Source organism: Abramis brama (assembly GCF_963993115.1).
Source record: "Abramis brama genome assembly, chromosome: 12".
Taxonomy (NCBI): Eukaryota; Metazoa; Chordata; class Actinopteri; order Cypriniformes; family Leuciscidae; genus Abramis; species Abramis brama.
In genome coordinates, this window is record NC_139974.1 from 37,120,734 (window position 1) to 37,143,239 (window position 22,506).

The 22,506-nt window shown below is 39.3% G+C and overlaps 1 protein-coding gene across 11 annotated transcripts in view; it reads right to left on the reverse strand.

Annotated features, from left to right (window-relative positions):
* trioa (trio Rho guanine nucleotide exchange factor a) overlaps positions 1-22,506 on the reverse strand; it is a 51,252-nt gene that overhangs the window by 2,792 nt on the left and 25,954 nt on the right. The window contains exons 17-49 of one of the 11 annotated variants that reach the window (XM_084130516.1): positions 21,991-22,113; positions 21,719-21,913; positions 20,863-20,978; positions 20,693-20,759; positions 20,396-20,505; positions 20,223-20,292; positions 20,049-20,138; positions 19,841-19,933; positions 19,650-19,761; positions 19,380-19,570; positions 19,193-19,294; positions 18,166-18,195; positions 17,896-18,047; positions 17,635-17,734; positions 16,085-16,328; positions 15,701-15,996; positions 14,803-14,973; positions 11,442-11,537; positions 10,179-10,327; positions 10,027-10,093; positions 9,839-9,942; positions 7,749-7,818; positions 7,571-7,660; positions 7,338-7,430; positions 7,212-7,262; positions 7,063-7,140; positions 6,780-6,971; positions 6,507-6,687; positions 4,994-5,748; positions 2,599-2,846; positions 755-887; positions 625-652; positions 357-519 (exon numbers count right to left, since the gene is read on the reverse strand). In XM_084130516.1, the coding sequence (XP_083986642.1) occupies positions 357-519; positions 625-652; positions 755-887; positions 2,599-2,846; positions 4,994-5,748; positions 6,507-6,687; positions 6,780-6,971; positions 7,063-7,140; positions 7,212-7,262; positions 7,338-7,430; positions 7,571-7,660; positions 7,749-7,818; positions 9,839-9,942; positions 10,027-10,093; positions 10,179-10,327; positions 11,442-11,537; positions 14,803-14,973; positions 15,701-15,996; positions 16,085-16,328; positions 17,635-17,734; positions 17,896-18,047; positions 18,166-18,195; positions 19,193-19,294; positions 19,380-19,570; positions 19,650-19,761; positions 19,841-19,933; positions 20,049-20,138; positions 20,223-20,292; positions 20,396-20,505; positions 20,693-20,759; positions 20,863-20,978; positions 21,719-21,913; positions 21,991-22,113 (4,760 nt within the window). Of the gene's footprint in view, positions 1-356; positions 520-624; positions 1,356-2,502; positions 2,847-4,993; positions 5,749-6,473; positions 6,688-6,779; positions 6,972-7,062; positions 7,141-7,211; positions 7,263-7,337; positions 7,431-7,570; positions 7,661-7,748; positions 7,819-9,838; positions 9,943-10,026; positions 10,094-10,178; positions 10,328-11,441; positions 11,538-14,802; positions 14,974-15,700; positions 15,997-16,084; positions 16,329-17,634; positions 17,735-17,895; positions 18,048-18,165; positions 18,196-19,192; positions 19,295-19,379; positions 19,571-19,649; positions 19,762-19,840; positions 19,934-20,048; positions 20,139-20,222; positions 20,293-20,395; positions 20,506-20,692; positions 20,760-20,862; positions 20,979-21,718; positions 21,914-21,990; positions 22,114-22,506 lie in introns of those variants that run through there. The other 10 variants (XM_084130515.1, XM_084130513.1, XM_084130514.1 and 7 more) reach the window with 10 other exon arrangements.

Here is a 22,506-nt window from a genome sequence, read left to right on the forward strand (position 1 = left end):
AAAAATTATGGGAGGAAAAATGACGTCAACGCTTTTGCGTTAGCTCACACAAAGTTTCTTTGTACGAATATCAAAATATTTGTACGTTCACAAAACGTTTGAGTTCTTTGCTGCAAAGTGTCTTGGGGGAACACAAAACTTTTGTGAGCGAACGCAAAGCATTGAAATATATTTTTTCCTCACCATGTCCCTTCCAGGTATTAAAACATAAATCTAACAATAGATATATTAAAGTGAGATATATAAATAAAGCAATATATATATAGTTATATGACCAAAATAATAAAATAATATATGCATGTCTCTAATGTTGCAAACATTTTTTTTTTTTGCAATTTTGTCCTGTTTGTGCGCACCTGTAGACTATACTGAAGTGGCCGTTGTTCGTGAGTATTGTCTGATCGGGTCCCTTCCATGTGACTGTGGCTTTGGGGCGGCCACACACTTTACACCTCAGAGTGACACACTCCCCTTTATCACAGGTCACGTCACTCAGCGGGACGAGGATCTCCGGGGGAACTGGGAGGAGAGAAAAAACAATCCATTATAAATGTCAACCCTTTATTAGCCGTTTATAATTCTAAGCAAACAGAACATTTCACTTAACAGACATTTTGAACTTACCATCATAGATATAATTGGGATTTAGAAGCTGCAAAATAGAGGACACAGTTTTGAGTATACATCTTTCTGAAGGATTTCCAGAAAAATTATAAGAAAGACAAAGATTTGTGCTTGTTTTTATTAGTGTTACCTTTACAGAGACCTTATTGGTTAGTCCCTCTCTGGATTTCCTGTATCCGTTTTCCAGCTTGACCTCCTTTTTATTTTCCTTCTCTCTTTTCTCTGACTTCTTACGAATGCGGAGGGATGTATGCCATGATTTCCTACTGGAAAGCAACACATTATGTTAAAAATGATGGTCGCATAACATATTGAATGTTTTTGGGCTCTACTAGAATAGGTTTTCATGCTTGAATGGTCAAAAAACACCTTATTTTTCACATATTTGACATTGTTGCAGCTCCTGTCAGTAATGCCTTGATTTCCAGTTTCTATGAAGCCCCTCCTTCGAAAAGCACAATGTGCTCTGATTGGTCGGCTGAACAGTCTGTTGTGATTGGTCAACCGCTTCAAACGTTTTGGAAATGTCGTGCCTCTTACCATAACCGTGTTTCATCAGACTACTAACTCAACCAGGCCCCGCCCCCTTTATTTTATGAATGCCTTAGGAATGGATTATTTAAATGAGGAATATTGTGATGCTTTGTTAATTTGCAGGCCTTATTATCATGCTCAAACAGCAACATCACATGCTAAAGAAAGGTACAACGTAAAAAAGCATAATAGATCCCCTAGAACTAGGGCTGAACGATATATCGTTATCGTATCTATATCTAGATATGAACTTTCAAGATATTACTATCGAAAAAAGCAACGATATAGACGATATAGATTTCCCCTCTCCGCGCTCGCCCTGCATACAACTCTGGCAGTCACAACAAACATCAGTTTTACGAGTGCCCTTGAATGCACCGCTAAAGCCAGCGCGCACACACTACCAGGGACGTGGGAACTATATTGTGAGAGGGGGGGGCGGCGTTTCCATGGTGACTCGTCATTGCTTGTCACGTGACACACCGCAGCAGCAACAGCGCTGAATGAATGATGATCTGCTTTTATGTCATTTTTCCTTTTTTATTCAGAATATTCACAAATGTGTTAGCTATGGCATTGGCATGAAATATCTGATATTCCGATTGTCAAATACATGCAAGTGGAAGTATATTGTTGTTTAAACACCTTTATAACGATCGCGTTAGTTGAGCTGTATGCGCGATGGGCGCCGCCGTGTTAGTTTGTGCCGCAGACGCAGTTCAGATAATCGGATCTGTTGGATTTACAACCTCTATGTTTACAACACGTGAATTCATCCACTTCTCCCGAAATACTTAAAAGTAAATGGCTGGTGAACTGGGAATAGAATAGAGTAAACATTGAAGTTACTTACACAATGTGTATCTGATATGAATAAAACGTGTCGAATTATAATGGAAAGGATTATTATTACCTCTTCCATAGACATCAGTGTGTATTTTACAAACTCTAAATGTATTGTTTTTTTAGTACTTATGTGAATTTATATGTTTGAAACCTAAAATAAACAGTATGTGGTTGAAAACACTGAAAAGTTGTGATATATATGACAGCTCTGAGCGCGCCTGTCTCTGGCTAAATTCAACATTTGAATTTAGCAGTTGATCATGTGATGCACTTGATCGTACGCTCCAGGGACCAGCCTAGACTGATTACACCTGTGTGATCGTACGTGCGAAAGGCTTAAAAACAATACATTTTCTGACACAAAATTTTTAAATGTAGGCTTAAATCAAACACATTTTAATTCAGATTCTGTATATATATATAGCGTATTGTATCGATATCGAGATATCTGGCATGAAAATCGAGATATGAAATTTTGTCCATATCGTTCAGCCCTACCTAGAACACAAAGAACAGTTAACTAGTGTGTTTGATTTTGCTGCATTATGAAAGATTCAGCATGTGTTATGTAAGCGGTTAGAGGCGAGCTCTTACTTAATGGTCCCCTCTGATGCGTCGGGGATGATGGCGGAGGTGTGTCCCAGCACGTATCCGGGGATCCAGCCCTCGGCGGCGGGGCATTGGTCTGTAGCGGCGCGGAACACCAAGAACATGTTCTGCTGATTGGAGGCCAGGATCTGCACCACCTCCCCTTGACCTACATTAATCTCATCCTCTTTCAGAGCCACATAGTCCTGAGTCACCAACATGGTGGAGATATTACTGCTGCTGCTGCTTTCACTCTGTGGACACACACACACACACAGACACACACGGGTTTTAGTACCAGAGACACTTTAATACAAACCCCTGTACTGTACAACACCATGCATTTACCCGTGTGAAACGACAATATTTCCACATTAACCCTCATGTTCCACTTAAATGTGTCATTTAGAAAAACGCCTTATATTTTTCCTTGTAATATGTAATATGTTCCACTGACCAATCAAAAGCAAGAGGGTATTATTAAAGCTGTATCCCTATGTTTTATCATAGAGCAGCCATGTACTTAACAAAAAAAAGAAAAGTGATTATTTCTGGTAACAATGTTGTTTGTTTATGGTCAATTTTGACATAGCAACAACACCGTACAAAAATACAATAAAATTAATTTTAAGTACACTAACTGAAAATAATGCGATAAATATTTTTTTTATGCTTTATAAATGTTTAAATGTTTTTGGGTCTCTAGATGTAATGCAATATTTGTTAGGGAGGACATTAAAAGCATTATCAAGTTGAAATTTTATTTATAATCAGTTTTCATATGATTACGTCTTCATTTCAGCCTGATGCATCAATGTTAATATTTTTTTGATCTAGCAAAAGTCTTGAGGTCTCTTTGACCCCATACAGAACATGAGGGCTAATAAATCCAGAACAAAATGTATGTTTTTGGTGTTTGATAATGTCAAAACATTCCATAATAACTCCCATGCTCAACAGTAATATTTACAACTTTTGATTGACATGTAACCTTGCAAGTGCACTGCATCGAAAACATGCATTAGTAAACCAGAACAGTCAAAGAAAAGGTAAGAAACAGAAAAGAAACTGAGATAAGAACTCATGTTAGTTACAGTAGCCTGTTAAAAAGATCTAAAACTCTGAATTAACTCGCATGATAGGCAGAATCAAAACTAACACAGATGTTTCCAGCATTCACTTCATAAGATTAACATAAGGTGCGGTCACATTAGCTAAATTTTGGCGAAATTATGTGGGGGAAAAAGAACCATTCAGTGGTGTAGTAATGGATGAAGCACAGCTCACATTGAAGTCACTTTCAAACCAAGCAGTTTTTTGTTGGTCAGTGTGAAATCCACTGCAAAATCTTTCGCCCTGACTGCAAAAATTTGCATAACAACAGTAAATGTGACTGCACCTTTAGTCCTTAAAGGGATAGTTCACTTTGAAATTACATTTTGGTATGTTTTAGCTTACCTCAAGGGCATCCAAGATGTAGGTGTCTTTGTTTCCGCAGTAGTTTCAATTTTGATATTTTTAGGTCAAACCGTTCTTGTCTGTCAGTCATATAATGCAGGTCTATGGTCACTATCTCAAAGAGCATGCACAGTGAAGTCCAAATTAAACAATTCCCCATCGTAAGTACACATTGATGGCCTAAGACACGAAACGAGCGGTTTGTGTGAGAAAACGAACAGTATTTATATCGTTTTTACCTCTTGTACACAACCACGTCCAAGCAGACTAAGCCAGAACACGCGCACACGTCACACACCAGGAAGCGCGCGCGCCCTCAGATCACTTGGACGTGGTTGTGTACAAGAGGTAAAAACGATATAAATACTGTTCGTTTTCTCACACAAACCGCTCGTTTCGTGTCTTAGGCCATCAATGTGTACTTACGATGGGGAATTGTTTAATTTGGACTTCACTGTGCATGCTCTTTGAGATAGTGACCATAGACCTGCATTATATGACTGACAGACAAGAACGGTTTGACCTAAAAATATCAAAATTGAAACTACTGCAGAAACAGACACCTAAAACATACCAAAATTTAATTTCAAAGTGAACTATCCCTTTAAGAAGAGCTGATTCTCAGACGGAAAAACATCTTGTAAAGACCTCACAAAGAAAGTAGCTTGAGGTTAATTTTTTTATTTAAAAAAAAAAAAAAAGGAGAAATCTAGTTCTTGTTTTACAACTCCATAAACAGTTAGTATCTGGCCAGAAGCAGAACGGTTAGATTTCTGAGATGCAGAGAAAAGGCTCTGTTGGAGGTCCACAGAGTAGAAACCAGGTTAGGAGAGGCAGAAATCAGACAGAATCCAGGTGTGTTAGAGAGTCATTCATGAGGGAAGACAGGAGCAGAGTTGAGCTGAAGCGCTGCGGTGGCCCGGGGCAGGAGTGTGTCTCTTACCCCGTTGCTCTGAGTGGACTGGACAGATTGCTCACTGGCAGAAGAGCAGGTACTCATGCGGTCTGCGTCTTTACTGTGGGTGGAATGCCGGTGACTTTGGTTCTGATTTTGCCGTCCCAGGGTGTCGCACGCTTCCCCGGGGAAGGTGAAGGAGCCGGGCCTGCTGGCGGGAGAGGCGGGAACGGAGCTCCAGAACGAGCCGGAGCTGCCGCCCGTCTTCGGCCCAGGACTGCAGGGTGGGATGGAGTCTTTGAAAGCCGGGGTGGCTAACGGGGAGGCCATGGGCGAGACCGTTCCGGGTCTGGGTTTGACCAGAGCTAGCGGGGCCACCGTGGCTCGAGGGATCTGGGCCGGAGAGGCTCCATCCCTGCTTTCTTTGGAAGCGCTTTCCGTAGGGTCCGTCTGTTTGGGGTGAGGGCTCGCAGGAACCTTCACCTTTGGATCTGGCTCTGTGGTGCAAGAGGGTGAGGGACCCCTGGAGTGAGGTCTCGGGGACATACCTGATATTTTGTCGAGGCCGTCGGGCTCGTGGGCTCCGGGCCCCAGGGCGGGAGAGTGATGACGGAGCGGCTGAGGCAAACGCGAGGGCTGGGGAATACGGGAGGGACGAGAGCGGGAACCCGACCCAGCCGGGGCCCCTCCGCCTCCTCCAGGGGCCATCACCTGACCCCCGTTCCCTCCAGCCTGTACACTGCTGCCTGAGACACCAGGGCCCTCCACATGGTTCCTCTGGTAGTCTATGGGAGATGTGAGCGCTGCAGGAGGAAAGACATCTAGTGAGGAGAGAGACTTCACTGAACCATTCCCACACGAGCACAACAGCTGACAGGGTGTAACAGGCAAGAAGGTGCTGGATGAGATTGTGCTAATTCTTTTGATCATGAAGATCAAAATTGTTAGCATTAGTTACAGCTTTAGGCATCGCCTTAAAATGAACAAAACGTATAACACTAACATTAACCTACAATAATAATCAATGTCTGCATATACTAATATATTTGTAACATTTTAAGTTCTTTAAATTAACATAAGTTAATGTATTGTGAATGAAAAAGAATTAACAATAAACAATAGTATGTTTATAAATTATAAAAATGTATTAAGACAGGCTTATTAGTATTGTAATTTTAAAATTGTATTGTTAAAGGATTATTTTAATTTTTTTGTTTTAATTTTACAGTGAAAGTATTAATACAATAGTAATATATTTCTTATTTTAATTTTTTATTGAATAATATTAATAATAATTATCATTATTATTATAGGCAAACTGATATAACAATATTAATTTATGAATAATAATAATTACAACAATAATCACATTTTAAAATAGCAAAACAATTATTTTAAATAAAAAGAATTAAATTTGATTCTTCAAACTGATCAGCCCTTAAAATCACAGGGGGATGGATCTTTTTGATTGTTTTGTTTGTATTAAATGCATGTTAAACATCATTTATGACTCGACCTAAAGACCTACTTTTATACTCGTAAGTGTTGCTGGTTGCTGTACCATTGAGGAAATGACGCTGGCTCTCCAGGATTTGGCTGATCTGCAGCATCCAGACTTGTCGTACTCCAGGATGGCTTGAGTGCAGAATAAAGGCCTCTTTGCTGCTATTAGACGTTCTGGAGGTCAGTGCGAATTTACAGGGGTCTCCGTCCACACTGTCCTCCAGCCCCAGACAGCTCACCTACACACACACAAACATCATGTTTTTACTTAGTCTTTTACTTCTCAACACATTTATCATCCCAAGAAACAGACAGATGAGGACGCCTGTACCTTGATGCTGTATTTATACAGGTAGCCAGGCATTGAGAAGCCCCTCTTTTTATCTAAAGGTTCACTGAAGATTACAATCTGTTCAAAGAGGAAGACTCTTCTCTCCTTCATCCTGTTCAGCAGGCCTCCGTCCGGTTCAGCCACCATGAAGGTGTCCTGCAGGAGGAGACGCCCCTGAGCAATGATCTTTCCCTGTCAGAGACCGATCAGATGAGTTTAATCCATCCATTCACACGTAAAACACCTTCTTGATAATAATCTACTGACATAAACAAGTTCTTACATCAAATCCCTGGAGTCGACCGACATTCATCATGTCGTTGCATCTTTTTGGTACAATGCACATGACCTCAACCGCTTTCTACAACACAAGAACATCATCAGTATAGAATAGAATGGAAAAAAATTATGTTTAAATATAAAATGAAATACCTCCAATTCCACTGAATCAATTCCAAGTTTTTTGGAAAATTTGAGGAAATCCTGTAAGCAAACAAACAGAACGCATCAGAATCATGATTAGACTAACATCTGTCAATATGCGGTAGATGGACAAACCTTTAGCAGCAGCTGGTACTTCATGATTCTCTGAACAGGTTTAATGAGCAGATCAGGGATCTGAAGCCTGTGACCCAGACACTGTTTCAGATCCTGCAAGAGAGGCGATTCAGTTTGACACTAGAAGCGTTTCATGATGTTATATGTGATTTATATTTGGTGGTATACTGATATTAATGAAGAATGTATGTAATGACATACAAGCTTTATAAATCCAGATTTAAGATACGCACCTCAAAATAGGTGTCGATATACTCCGAGACAATGTGCTCAGATTTAGGTTTGTTCTGGCAGTAAACAATGTACATGTGCAGCCGTCGCTCCTGAAAGGCATGAAAAGTTCACGAGTATTAACAATGTTAAATTACAGTAAAAGAACAAGTTTGATTGATTGCTTAAAAAGCGGCGTACATGTTTGAGGAACAGAGGGCCCAGCCGGTCAGGGTCCTCAAGGCACTTCTCAAGCTCTCCCAGGAAGAAACTGAAATATTAAAGATTGCAGTTAGTTTCATCTCTCTTCAAAATAGTTTTGAAATTAGAAGCCACAAAATTGCTTAAATTATCAGACAATGCTGTAAAAAAAATGTATTGGCCTTTTTTCCAATCAGTGTTTATCATAAAAAAAGGACCTATTATGCCCTACATTGTTGCAGCTGTCAGTAACGTTCTATTTAGTTTCTGCCTCTATGAAGCCCCTCCTCTGATTGGTCGACTGGATAAGTGTGTTGTGATTGGTCAACCGGTTCGAGCGTGTTTGGGAAATGTCCCGCCCCTAACCATAACCGTGAGTTTCAACCAAGCGGCAACATTCTAATCTGAAAAATGAAGCCTACCCGGAAGTGCGAAAAACTGCAATACATCGAAAATCCGCTAGAGGGAGGTCCCAAAAGGGAGCAAATGTCCATAGACTCCATGTTAAAATGTCCGTTTTCACAGCATAAATTCATGTTTTTACAGGTTGGTCCCATGGACTTTTATTGTATTTTTCGATAGCTTCCGAGTGCCTGACAACTGTGAGGGGGGTGAATTTTTTTCTAACTCGTTAGTTTAGATCATATTTAGATATAAAATGTATGACAAATAAGGGCGTGGTTAACTTTGATTGACAGCTTGATTGACAGCTGATAACGAGCATAGGCTGTGCCAAGGAGAATGACAGCATAAGAAGCGCCATTTTTTAACACAGTTGAAATATAATACTACTGTTTCTGTATCATGAAATGTAGTTTTAAGAGTTTTTCAGGCGAGAATGTAGTTGTTTAAAGCTCAAATCTTGAAATAAATCTTTTATTTAAAGATTTATGAAAATTTTATCCAGTTGTGAGATCCCGCGATGACCGGGCGCTCGGCGCTCATGTACCCCGCCTGGAACAGCCTTTCCTCGGCTAGTCGTTCTGACGTTTGCCGCTGACTCTGGCGTCTCTGTAGTGGTTAAACATGAGATATAATTCGTCTTGTCTATATCTAATGGGCGATTTTTGGTCTCGTGAATCTATAATTTGTTCCCTGGGCAATCGTTTTGGCTGAGGGGAAGTTTCATAACTTTATAAGCTATTTAACTTTACCGTTGTATGGTTAGACTAGAGCGCTGACTTTGTATGTTTGACTGAATTGTTTGCTTTATTTGTATAGCTTCTTATACCTTTTACTTATACTTTTATAATAGCTAATATTGATAAAACTGAAATTTAACAAAAAGAGACTGGGCTGAGTTTGTCATTTTAAATTTTAATACAACGAATATGATCTGTAATGTTGTTTACTGCAACATCTGTTGTTTAGTACAAATGCACATATTGCCTGGACCATATTAAAATGTTTAATATTTTTATATTATATTTAAAACGAAAAGAGGCAGGTTTGTGTTTTATATTTTGTTTTTTTATAAATAGGCAAACGTTATGTGCAGTGAATATAATCAATACGCGTTGCCTGAACCACATTTGTGTGGCTATAATGTTTAAGATTTCTTTAAATGAAAACGAAAAGAGTTAGTATGGTGTTTTATAACATATTTCGTTGCCTAAAATATACACAGAGATAACCGGAGTAGCAGAGCGAGCTGAGTGACGCGCGCTGCATCAGAAGGTGGGCGGGGTTAGGATTTCCCAAGATTTTCCAAGATGGCGCCGCCCATACCCCCCATAAACGGCTTCAAACCCGTTCTTCAGAAAGTCTATGGGTGACGTCACAGACGCTTTGTCCATATTTTTTACAGTCTATGGTTTCAACACACTACAAACTAACTTAACCAGGCCCCGCCCCTTTATTCTGCATACGCCTTGGTCAGGAATTATATAATTGAGGAATATTGTGACAAGTTCGTTCCAGGAAGAATAACTTCTTTTGGAGTGAATTTGTGTTTTGTAACTTTGCAGACCTATTTCATTCTTAAACAGCAACACTACACACTAAACGAAGATGGAAATGTAAAAAAAAAGCATAATAGGTCCTCTTTAATACAATTTGAAATCATAATACATCACAGACTAGATACATACTCTTTGTGCCAGTCAAATATCTGCTGAATATTTCCAAAAACAATCTTGTCTTTTCCTTTCATATCATCTGGTACTCCATCTTCCCTCATCCTGGTCATATAGCCCTGCCGGACACACAACACAGCGTCACATCTAGTCACATGATCACATATCTATATCTCAGCATCCAGTGAATAGTATGTACTTACCTCCACGACCAAACTGAGATCTCTCACATAGTCCCTCTCCGTCTCGATCAGTTCCAGCAGGATGTAACTAAAAGGAGAAAAGGGACGTGTGTTACAGGCGCTGAAAATGAATGAGGACAGTAACAGAGAGGGAAGAGAGCATGATGACGTACTGGCGTCTCTTGAGGAAGCCGGTCTTGCGTTCCTCTATCTCATCGATCGGAGAGGAGGAGGAGAGCAGGGAGTTATCAGATGGATTGAAAGAGGGGCTGCTGCTGTCCCCTTGTTCCACAGACAAAGAGCTGGGCCGGTCCTCCAGAGCCTGTGTGGACATGAGACCGGACAAATAATACGATGGGTAAGCTACTTGAAATGTTATGTTTTTTAGTAAAGTTCTGGTATAATGCTTGGTTATTAATAAGTGTAATATTATAACTAAAACACGGTGTGCTATAGTTATTTTACTAAATAACTATAGTAAAAACACGGTGGTATTATTTTATATTTTATTATATATTTTCAGTAAAATTCTTGTATAATACCTGGTTAATAATAAGTCTAATATTTAACAATAATAGTAATAACAATGTGGTATTATATTATATTATATTATATTGTGTTTTATATTTAACAATAATAACATCACTGTGGTATTATTTTATCATATCATATCATATCATATCATATCATATCATATCATATGTCCCTATTATGTTGTCCCTATTCTTATAATGAGTAATGGGTGTGTTTTGGGATTTACGTGCATTAAACCAATCAGAATCTCATCTCCCATTCCCTTTAAATGCCAGTTGCGCTCGCGCCATGGCAGATTTGCTATTTACATGACGGGATTTGATAGTGGAAAAACCGAACGCGTCTCCAGAGCGCAAACAGATCTGCTCGTGCGCGAGGTAAAAGTGCGCAAGCAGAACATCTACGGGACAAGCCGGATTCCACCATATCTTTATGTACACAATAATAATCTTTTACATTGTAATCCTTTTATTTTTAATATTTGGCATGTTTGTGTGCTGCTGTACGTGCGTCCCTGTGCGTTTAATAAGCAGAGTGTACGCGCGTTGTGGACCCGCCTATAGGCGCACATTACTAACGCGCTCGTTAAATAACAAAAATATATATTGCACCATTGACTTTAGACCAGGTTTCAGTTGGTCAATGGCGCAGTCTATTTCTGTTGCCTCAAAATAGCAATGTGCCAACAATGCGCCTGAACACACCTCGTTTTCAGACCAGCACGCCCATGGGCGCACAAATGGGCGCAAATGCATTTGCTATTTAAACAACGTGGCGCAGGCCGTGAAAATGATAACTGCGTCAGACTGAAACTAGCAAAATACACTTGCATCGCACATGTCGCTGCATTGCGCCGAGTGTATGATAGGGCCTCATATCATATACATCTGTGCACTTCTTACCATCTTGCTTTTGACCAGCTCCTCAATGGCACTGACTAGCTCTGCAGCGCTGGGAGTCTCAGAACTGGAGGGTCGGACGGAGAGACGGGAAGAAGTCTGCAGAGATAAAGAGAGTGAAAGAGGGAAAAAAGACAAACTAAATGACACAAAGGAAATACGAGCCATATGGAGCTAAACTGTAATCAGGATTCATTCAGGCATGGATTTAGGCACTAGTTTATTGTCTTTGCCCTCAAAGACATTTAATGCAATTTTGATTTTATTACAGCAGTTAAAATAGCTTCACTGCATTATGTTGAATGCATCAGTAACTAATGGTAATGACATTATTATTATTATGTGTCTGGCATCACACCATTGTAAACATACAAAATCTGCACTCTCAAACAGTCTCTGGTGCAGTTTATCAGTTTTGAAAAGTCGAAAATAATAGAGATATTTTAATTTCGATTGTATTCATAAAAAAGGCCCCATATAATCAAAATGGCTTTTATTCCATGTGATGTGTGATAGCTCTATATGCATTGACAAAAATACACTTTTATAAGATATACGCATTTAAAATGTACAGTCCTAGTCTTGCAGCCAAACAGACCAAAATAAGAAATGTGTCAACAGAGGAAAGAAACCTGCTGCATTTCATGGGGTCTTAAAAACAAAACAACAAAAAAAAAAATTCAGGTTGACAATAGCTTGATGCTCGACACCTGAGACTGGCGGAGGGTTTCTTTACTTTAGGTTCCAAAACTGGCAATCAAAAACATTCATCAAATAGAAATAGAGGGAAATCCAGCAGAAAGTCTCACCCTTGCTGTGCCTTCCAGACTTTCCAATTTGTGTCTGGGTGTGGCCTCAGGTCTGCTTAGCTTTTACAGGCCAATCAGACAGCAGAGTGGATAATGAGGGGATAAGCACAGAGGGGAGGGGGGAGGGGTGTGAATGGGCGAGTTTGGAGGGTTGGTTAGAGAGGTAAAGAGTGAGAGTGGGCTCTGAGATTCAGAGTCATTGTATAAGGCACATGACCCTCTTTCTACCTAATCACAGCTCCCTGATGTCGACGTTTGGATATACCTGTACACGTCTTTCTGACCTGCGATGCATCTGAATGCGTTCGAGGAACCCAGTCCAGTCAAAAACCAGCGCGTTAGGAGGACAATCAATTAAAGATGGGGCTAAATCATAAATCGCATATAAAACAACAATGTAAAATAAGTAGAAAACTAGAAGAGAAAAAAATGAAAAAGGATGAGTAAGGGCATTTTGTGGTTCTAAGTTTAAATCAGAAAGATTTAAACAACAGAAAGAGGAAATCTTGTCTAGATGAAAGTGGAATAACGGAATCAAACCAAAATGAGGAATCTGCTTCTAAAAGAACACTACTTTGTGAAAGTGAAAGTTCTCAGGAAGTGGTCGGCTTCTAAATCTCTACCAAAAAAACCAAGAGCGAAAAAAGGCAGCAAATAAAAGTAGAAAGAAAGGGGGTCTCGGGTCTTTTGATAAGCAGGGGGTTATGGGAAAAGAAAGCAATGAGAAATGAAGTGAAAGGAGGGAGGCCAGAAAGGGGAGGAGTCAGATGGAGAGATATGGGAACTGAGATAAAACAAAGACAGGACACAAATCAACGTAATGCTATGGTAAACAATACAGCCCAAACAAAACAAAAGAGAAAAAGAAATTAGTGTCACAAGCTGTTCTTGAGCAGCGATGAGACCAGCTAAAACTCCAGCATTTCATCCTATCGTGGACGTTTTACAAGAGACTACATTCTACTCAAGGAAAAATCTGCCTCTCTATCTCTCTCGGACCCCCTTTGAGGCTGGCATTAACATGCATTTCGGATTCGGTTCAGTGTATATAGACCAGTGGTTCTCAACACAATATTTGAGGAGTGTTGACATATTAAACTAATTAACCACAATTTGTGATTCAAGAAGTCTCAAGAACTACAAGTTCTTCATTAAAAAAAAAAAAGGTTATTGAGGGAAAATAAAATTAATGATTTTATGTTTTTTTAAACATTTTAATTTTAGATTATTTTAATATATTAATAATAAATTACAAATTTAAATCTTTTTAAGGGTATTCTCACGCATGTAGAACGTTTGTTTTGTTCTGAAACAGGGCTTAAAATTGTTACAATGTTGCAGTTTCTTCTTAACTCGGTTCATTTTAACAAGGCAACATTTCTAAATGGACCCAAATTTGTTAATACAAGTTACGCACGAGTAAACTCTCATTGCTCTGAGCGCACCGTTTATTTTCTGGGACACGGTTCATAATGATCATCCGTCAGGATGGATGAATAGACCAGGCTTTATTTGTAGCTGTTGTTATATTACTGTACCTCATCATTTTGAGCAGGAATCAAGGCTTCGTCAGTACTTTAATGAGTCTTGGACAGTTCTGAAATGTGTTAATCTGAACAAATTTCAATTAGGCATTTCACTTTGTCTTTGCAGGTTAACTCACGATTTATTATGAGCAAAACAAACGTGCAACGTACGCAATTTCCCATCATAGATTGTGATACAGCTTAGTTCATTGGTCCATTGAATCGGATTGGTCTTTCTCACCATTGGTCTTTCTCATCAATTGCTGTGATCATATATGCCTAAACAAACCAAACTAAGGAAGAAAATGCACCAGGTTCCAAAACAAAAGAGCCAGGTATGAAAACAGGTATGGAAGTTTGTGAAGAACCACTGGTCTAGATATTATTAAGCCATATTGCATTTACACGATTCCAATGCATCATGTGATTTGACAGAGATCTGGCAGCAAAATAGCAAACGGATAGTTAAAATGCTTTGTCATTTATTTCTTGCATTTCCTTTGATTACAAACATTACCTCAGTGATGTTACTAGGGGTTAAAAGGGAAAAAGGGGGAAAAGTGCTCTCTCGGGCAAAGAAATGAGGAAAACAAGAGTAATCCAATTAAATAATTTGATAAGTAATCAGATTTGGTTGATTAATTGTGAAGAAACACATTCCACCCTTATTAAATACGATAAGAATCATCCCAAGATTATCCAAACGGCTTGCATGTTAATGCCAGGTGTCGTGGGGCCAAGATGACAAGATTCTTTATGATCAAGGTTAATATGATCAGAAAAACAGTTTTACAGTGCTTGCATTGTAGTCACAGTTACACAAGCTAGAACTGGAAAAGTGAAAGTCAGGACTGCATATCCCAGGAGGAGATACAAGCGCTGGCACACAGAAGTTTGAATGGGTTTGAGGATCTCTAATGAGGTTTAATTGAGGTTTTAGGAAAAATTAAAATAAAGTAAAAATTGTCCAAACTAGCGCACCAACCCTCCTCCTCAGTCCCCCGCTCTGCTGTCTCACGAGCGGCTCACCTTGTCGTCCTGTGCGTCGGGCTGGAGGAGGCTGTGCTGTTGGATGGCCATGGGTGGAGGAAGAGGCACAGCGTCAGCTCCTTCCTCTCCCTCTTCCTCTCCACAGCTCTGCATACCTGATGATGATGATTTCGAGAGGGTGCCGCTGCTCAGACCCTCGTTACGCACCCTCTGTGGAGGATCAGGGACATAATCAGGAAATAGGTTACATAAACAGAAAGTCAGCTTTGAAAAGTATGGATAATATTGAACTAAACTGAAACAAGCAAAAACATATGTGGTAAAGTACCTACTGAAAATGACTGCGTTTACATGCACCCTCATAATGCGATTATAACTAGATTTGGGCAACATTGCAATTTAACTCATTTACACAATACTTTTGTCATTTTATTCGTTTTTTTTATTTATTTTTATATTGCTATTTAGGTTTAATTTATTTTTATTTCAGTTTTAGTTTTTTAAAATTTAGTGCTTCAGTTTAATATTTCTCTTTTTTTCCAACTAATATCTATATATTTTTTCAGCTTCATTTCAAGTAACACAAATTTAAGTTACCATGAATTCAAAATGGACACTTCCTATTTTTTTAATGGAATATTGCAGTATTGATAATAAAGTATTTACAAGTGCACATCATTATTTTGATAACAGCGCAGCAACTTCTCTGATGTCGTGTTTACTGGCGTGAGGGCGGGGCAACCTGTCACCCACATGAGATCGACCAATAGCAACCCACAACCATCCAATCAATTCCCCACTGACCTACATTCTTTCCTGTCGAGAAGCCATTTTACTCAGTCACAATAGGGAAGAAAAGTTACCGATAATAACCCTGGTGCACATGTAAATGTAGTCAGTCTATACATAGGAAAACAAAAACAGGAAGTGCACCAACCTCCTCCAGAGTCTCATCCTGTGGCGTGGCAGCGCTGTCATCCGAGTCTTTCTGCGAGCCTGGGTCGGCGTTCTTTCTGACGTCACGGCTCTTCTTGTGTTTGTGTGCCAGCTTCTTCACGTGGCCGTCGGCTTTACCACTGCTGAGTCTCCTCACAGGGCTGGTCAGCCATTTCCTTAATGTGTTGCCAGGGCGTTTGGGCCCAGGGGAACTCTGGGAGCCCATCACATGACCTGGTTGCAGGGTGGCAGAGGAGCCTGGCAAGATGGCATCATTACTGCACACAGAGAGCGCGTCTGGAAAAACACACAAAAAGATGCTCATGATTTTTATCTGAAACAGTCTTGGGATTATTTTTGGCAAGTGTTTCAGAAATGTGCCCACCTTTGTGGTTAAAGATGCCCTCCATCTCCATGCTGCTGCGGGAGTGGGCGATACAGAGCGTGGCACAGGGCACCAGGCCCTCCAGGGCAGGGGAACGGTCCGTGGTCCTCACCAAACACCAGTCCGGCTTATCGTGGAGCCTCTCTAGTACCTCCACTGTCTGTCCTCTCCGCACCGTCAGTTCATTACTGTTACCGGCCATGAAGTCATGGATGACCACTGTCAGCTCACAACCACCTGATAACTAAAGACAAAAAAGAGACATGTTTTTAGTCATAGTGTTTGTCTTTAGATGAAAATGCCCTACAAATGTTGTCAATATGTTGCCATATCATATTCATTCATTCTAGTCCATTTTACTACGCCTGGAATGGTATTAAAAAAAGCACATAAAAATATATATATTTTTTTTAAAAACTTTAAAAACTTGACTTAAAAAATGTCTGCTACAGATCAAACATATTTTTTCCAACCATTTAGAAAAAACATAAGCTATTAATGTAGGAAAGGAACCATCAGCATGAACAAAATATATCATGAGAAAACTGCCCTGAAATAATATCACATAATAAGTATAATAAAGAATTAATTGCTGTTTTGAATTAATGACTTAATTACTTATAGTGCATTGTTAGAGCAAAAGCATATTCGCAACGAGTTACACATTCTTAAGCAATTTAAAGTTCATGGGTGCATTTGCTTTGTGTGTTGTCTGTGAAGATGTATTACATTTCTTACATTTTCTCGTCAAAAAAAAAAAAAAAAAAACTTTTGTTATTGTCAACTAAAATAAAGATTTAAAATAAAGAAACAAAAAAACAAACTAAAATTGAAATGAAAAGTGGAAAAAACGTAAAAGCAAATTCAAATAGAGCTGCACGATTCTGGATAAAATGAGAATCACTTAAAAAAAAATTTTTTTTTTTTTTTCAAATAGAGCTCACGAATCTCCCACGATTCTGAACAGACAACTAAACAAAATAACATGTAATTCACTAGAGGTTCTGACAAAATGTTAGTTGCTGCACTCTATTTAAAGCGTATAATTAATCTGAATGAATTATTTAAAAAAAACAGGTTGAATGAATGATTCAATGACTCACTCATAATGACTTCACTTGTTTCATTGCTGGACGAATCAGTGTTTTTGAATGAATCTCTTGAATGTAAGACTCCATGACAAATACATTTAACGGTAACTAACGATGTAATTGATATAATCGTTATTTGAAGCCCCAAGTTACTTTTAAAAAGTGTTGCTCTATTTTTATCGTTTCCATAGACATCAGTGTTTATATCTGAACAATAAACTTTTATCCTAGTATTTCAGTGATAATATGAATATCTGTAACACAGAAATAATGACACTGTGTTACACAATGACGAATCATTGTCATTTAGGAATGAGATCATGATATTTTAACGATTAATCATGCAGCTCTGATAGAAAATATTAATAAATACTACAATAGATGATAAATAATACACTGCAAACATTTCCATAATTAAATGGATGAGATAAACTTGTTTTCATTAATGTGTATCCTGACCTTGTCGCTGTCCAGTGTGTTCTGTGAGGTCCTGGAGGCCAGGGAGATGGTGTCTGGCTGACTGCTGCCGTCACCCTGACTGTCCAGATCCTCTCCATCCCTGCACACATGAACACACACAGGAAATTAACTCCTAGTCTAGGACTACAAGTCCTTAAATTTAAGAACGAACAAATCCAGCAACAGTAAAATGAAGCTGAGGAGTAAAAAAAACGTTATTTTAAATGAATTTACAAGTAAGAATAGAGAAGTTTCACTGGCCTGGGGGTGTATCTGCGCCCCTTGTGTTTGGATGTAGAGGCTTTGGGGATGTGGATGGGCTCCTTCAGCGCCCCCTTCAGGTGCACAGTGCGCTCCTGAATCACTTCACGGATGTGCTTTATCCAGTCCTGTTTGTTCTCAATACCGGACGCCTGTGTTTATACGTGTAGAGAAAGAAAACAGAGAAATACACAGTGTTGAGTAAGAGTACGCACTTCTTTTCTGTTCTATGGTGAACTAAGGGTGGGTTAACTGTGTGGCCGTACTCACCATGGATCCATGTTTGCATCCCTGACTTAGCTTCATTTGAAATATAGAAATATACAAGGTTTTACTGCTTTATAAAGTATCAAGTATCATACTACATGAGACAGAGGCCAGAAAGACAGGGACAACATTAATAAACATGTTTTGTGATAATTTAGAGCCAATTTTTGCCAACATGTTGTGATGAATGGTTTATGCATCAGTCAATGGCATTTGAACTTTATCAATACAGACAAAATCTAGTTACTATATCATTAAGTGATTAATAATTATAATTTAAACCAAAAAAGTATATAAACTACTATGTGTGTGTGTGTGTGTATGTATATATATATACAGTATATATATATAAGCTGAGATACATATGACATACAGTAAACCACATATAAGCTGACAGTAAATAACTGCAATTTTGACACATTTCACTGAAGAAAGTTTTAAACTGGCTTTACAATTTGAAAGCAGCATGCAGGAAATTAACAGCTACTGCGAGACAGAAGACATTTGCATTGCACATACGTCACCAGCAGTAGAGACTATTCTTGTTTTTTGTTTCCTTGCACTTTTTTAACATGCAGTGAGAACCAGAGAGTGCTCAGATCTTCCCCTATCATCAGTGTCAAGGTTTGATACAGATTCACTTTTGTTTTCGCTAGCACTCTCTCAGCCTGAGATCTTCTGTTTTAATAAAGTAATGTTAAATATCAACATTATCTGTGGCATGCAGTCCATTATTAGAGAAAATAATTGACATTCTTCCCTCAGTTTGTAAAAGCAAGCAACAAAAAAAAGCAAACTTTAATTGTAAATGCATTTTTGTCAACCGTTTTATTTTAGCTTCCTTTTACAAACTGGGATAGTAAATTATTTTCGTGGAAAGAGTCTTCACACTGAACAAGTGGATTTCACAAATATTCACCCTTTTACTTATTAAAGTGCAAAGGGGACAAGCTACACAGAAATGCGGCATAGAAAGTTAGAGCAAAACACTGCCATGCTTTTCAACAGAGCAAGAGAGAGAGAGAGTCACCTTGAGAACAATCTTGTTGTCTGAAGTTGGGGTGCGTCCAATCCAGAGGGCAAATTTACATGGATCTCCTTCTACGTGCTCAGTAACACCCAGTTCAGAGGTCTGCAGTCAGGACAAAGCATTTAAAACAACCAGATCTGCTGCGTAAAAAGAAACTGTAGTGCTTTAACCTCGCTGTGAAACTTACAAAAAGCTTGCTCTTGTAGATGTACTTGCTCCTGCCATTGGAGTCTTTAACCTCCTTGCTGAAGATCAGTGACATCTCGAAGAGGAACAGGTGACGTTCCCGTCCCTTACGGATCAGGGTCTTGGGATCCCACACCTGGAACGCCTCCTGCAGGATCAGTTCTCCCTGGGACTCGATGTTCTCATCAAACCCTAAAAGACATTCAGTGTAATAAGAAACTGTTGCATCCGCCTCACTTGTGTGTTTGCATGTCTATGTGTGTCCGCTGACCTTCCAGCATGCTCAAGTGCATGGCATCGTTGGCTCTCTTGGGAACACTTAGCATGACCTCCAGACCATCCTTGATTTCACCTTTGCCTTCCTCGCAACACGTCAGGAGCTCCTACAAACACTTGAATTACCACTGAGCTTTTAATCAAACCAGTCAGTGAGTTTTCGGGATGAATCCCAGATGTTTTTACCTTGAGGAGCAGCTGGTACTTGGTTATTCTCTGAACAGGTTTGATGAGGTATGATGAGATAGAGTTGGCTAGACGATGCCTCTGTTGAATTTCCTGTAACAGGAACATCAATACACTTTCACAATTGGCATTCAAATTGGCCACTGGCAGGAAGACACGATGAATGTTCAAAATTAATGCAATACATAAATCATAACTCATTTCTCACATCAAAATATCCTCCAGCATGCTCAAGAATAAGCTGAGTGGAGTCGGGTTTGTTCTTGCAGTAGTTCACGTACATCTGGAACTTATCAGCCTGCAGAAAGAAAAGACATGCATTTTAATGATCTGAAAGAAGCAAATACAATATTAGTATTCAAACACAATTAACTCTACTCACCCAGGTCACAAAACAGTGGCCCACATCTTCAGGAAGCTGCTCGTACTTCTCCAGCTCTTTGAGGAATATACTGGAGACAGATAGAGGAGCGATACACATGAGTCACTTACGGAGGACAGGAAGCTAACTGGAGGATCGATTCAGGCTTAAAGCGTTTGCGTTAGTGAACTCACTTGTGATGGAACTCGTAGAGGTCCTGCATGTTACCAAAAATGATGTGCTCTTTGTTGACAATCCCTGGTGGGATCTCCTCCACGCCACTGGTCATCTCCCAAAGATATGTCTGGATGAATAAAGATTCAAATTGATAGATTTATTTAAATCATAGTCTGAAGTAAGTGATGAATCATTTTTCTCATGTTTTGCTTAGAATTTACATATTTCAGGACAATAGATCCAAGTAGCACCCTTGAATAACGCTTTTTTTAATGACTGAACAAAAACGCACTAATATATACTAAAACACTCACGTCCATACACTCTCGCAAGTCTCGCACATATGTTTTTTCTGTCTGGATCAGCTCAGCCATGATGAAGCTGTAAAAATGGAAAACAAACCAGAAAATGTAGATCTCTCTTCATCTAAAATCCAAGAATTCTTTAAATATTTCAGTGACCATTCACAGAAAATAAGACATACTCCTTCCTGCGGGCGGACTTGCGCTTCTCTTCATTAAGCTCGTGGGCAGCATCTCTGAGTTTGACCTCTGACCCTGGAGCACTAGCTGGGATGATGTCCAACTGCAGGTCTTTACTCTGGAAACGATGAACAACTTGGTTTAGTCCCTCATACTTCTGACTCCATATTTTATTTCTTGGTGATATTAGATACAGGCAGTTGTAAAAGGTTGTGTTATTAACAGTGTTGTTATAAACTAAAACTACTAAAATTGCTAAAACTAAAACTGAAATAAATATAAATTGAAGCTAAATAAAATAGCAAAAAAACTGAACATATAACTGAAAATATAAATATATTATAAATATTTAAATATAAAAATAAATGCTAATTTAATATATTAATAAATACTATAATAGTTTGCAAAACATTTTGTTTTTGTTTCATTGATATGAATGAGAATTGTTTAGAACCGATTACACTATTGTGTACAATTAATTACTGTAATAAAAATGAAATAGTGTGATAAATGGCACCTCCAGAAGAGATTATCAGGAAAAAAATGTTGAATGCTGATTACATACAAGAATATTCCAATAGCTGTGAATCTTGTAAAACTATTATTTGAAAAGCCTGAACCATAATATGTACCTTATGAAGAGGTTTATGAGCAATATTGATGCTTAATGCATTTTGCAAATAGTGATTGTATCTTACATAATCTGCTAACAGCCTACTTCTCAATAGAGAAATATACGCCATTTGATGATTGGCGAAAACACACTATTTGTCCAGATTATGGCTCTAAACCATTTGTGCACTCATGACAATGTGGTATGATCAAATATCACACTATAACGAGAAGAAAACAACATACTGCTTTGTTCGAGTCTGAAGAGATGCCGAGGGCTTTCTCGAGAGACGTGCGATACTTGTCCATGCGAAGGGAGAAGTCTCGATAGCGTTTGTCCACGGCCGTGACCCATTTCTTAATCTCAGCGGCGTGGGAGTGGCCCTTATCGCAGAACCCATCCGCTAACTGTATCAGCAGCTTCACCCGCTCTTTGGTTTGCTGAGGACACAGGGACAGAATGAGCTTTAGGGAACTGCAGAGTTAAAGCTCATCATCGCTGTGCTGCTGTGTTGTACCCTGGCTGTGATGTGGAAGTCCTCGTGCTCCTTCAGAAGCTCCTGTGTGTGGTGGATGCTGGAGCCCGTGGAGGTGTGTGTGGACAGATAGAACTCACCGGTGTCGTGGATCCACTCCAGAGCCTGGACAATGAGAAAGAAACACTTTAAAATACTGATTGTTAAAGTGTCATAAAACCACCCTGTTTTAGCACTGCTCATTCACACCTCAGGCCCCGTTTACACCTGCTATTAAGATGCGTTTTGGTCGATTGATAGCCTGGAAATCCAGACCCAATTCTGAAAGATTAAGGGTCTGGCATCGAATAATGAAATCGCCCAGCTCGAGGGGCGGCACCAAACATGCATTTGAAAATCTCACTGCACGCAATTGGATAACACTACGACCAATCACAACAATTAGCCTCATACGCTTAGCTACCAGCGGAGCTAACTGGTAGATTAGACTCTTGTCGTATCCGGTCGGCAAAACAGCAAAAACGCCCTTCTTGCAAAGGAACGATTCGAGCGCCGTCT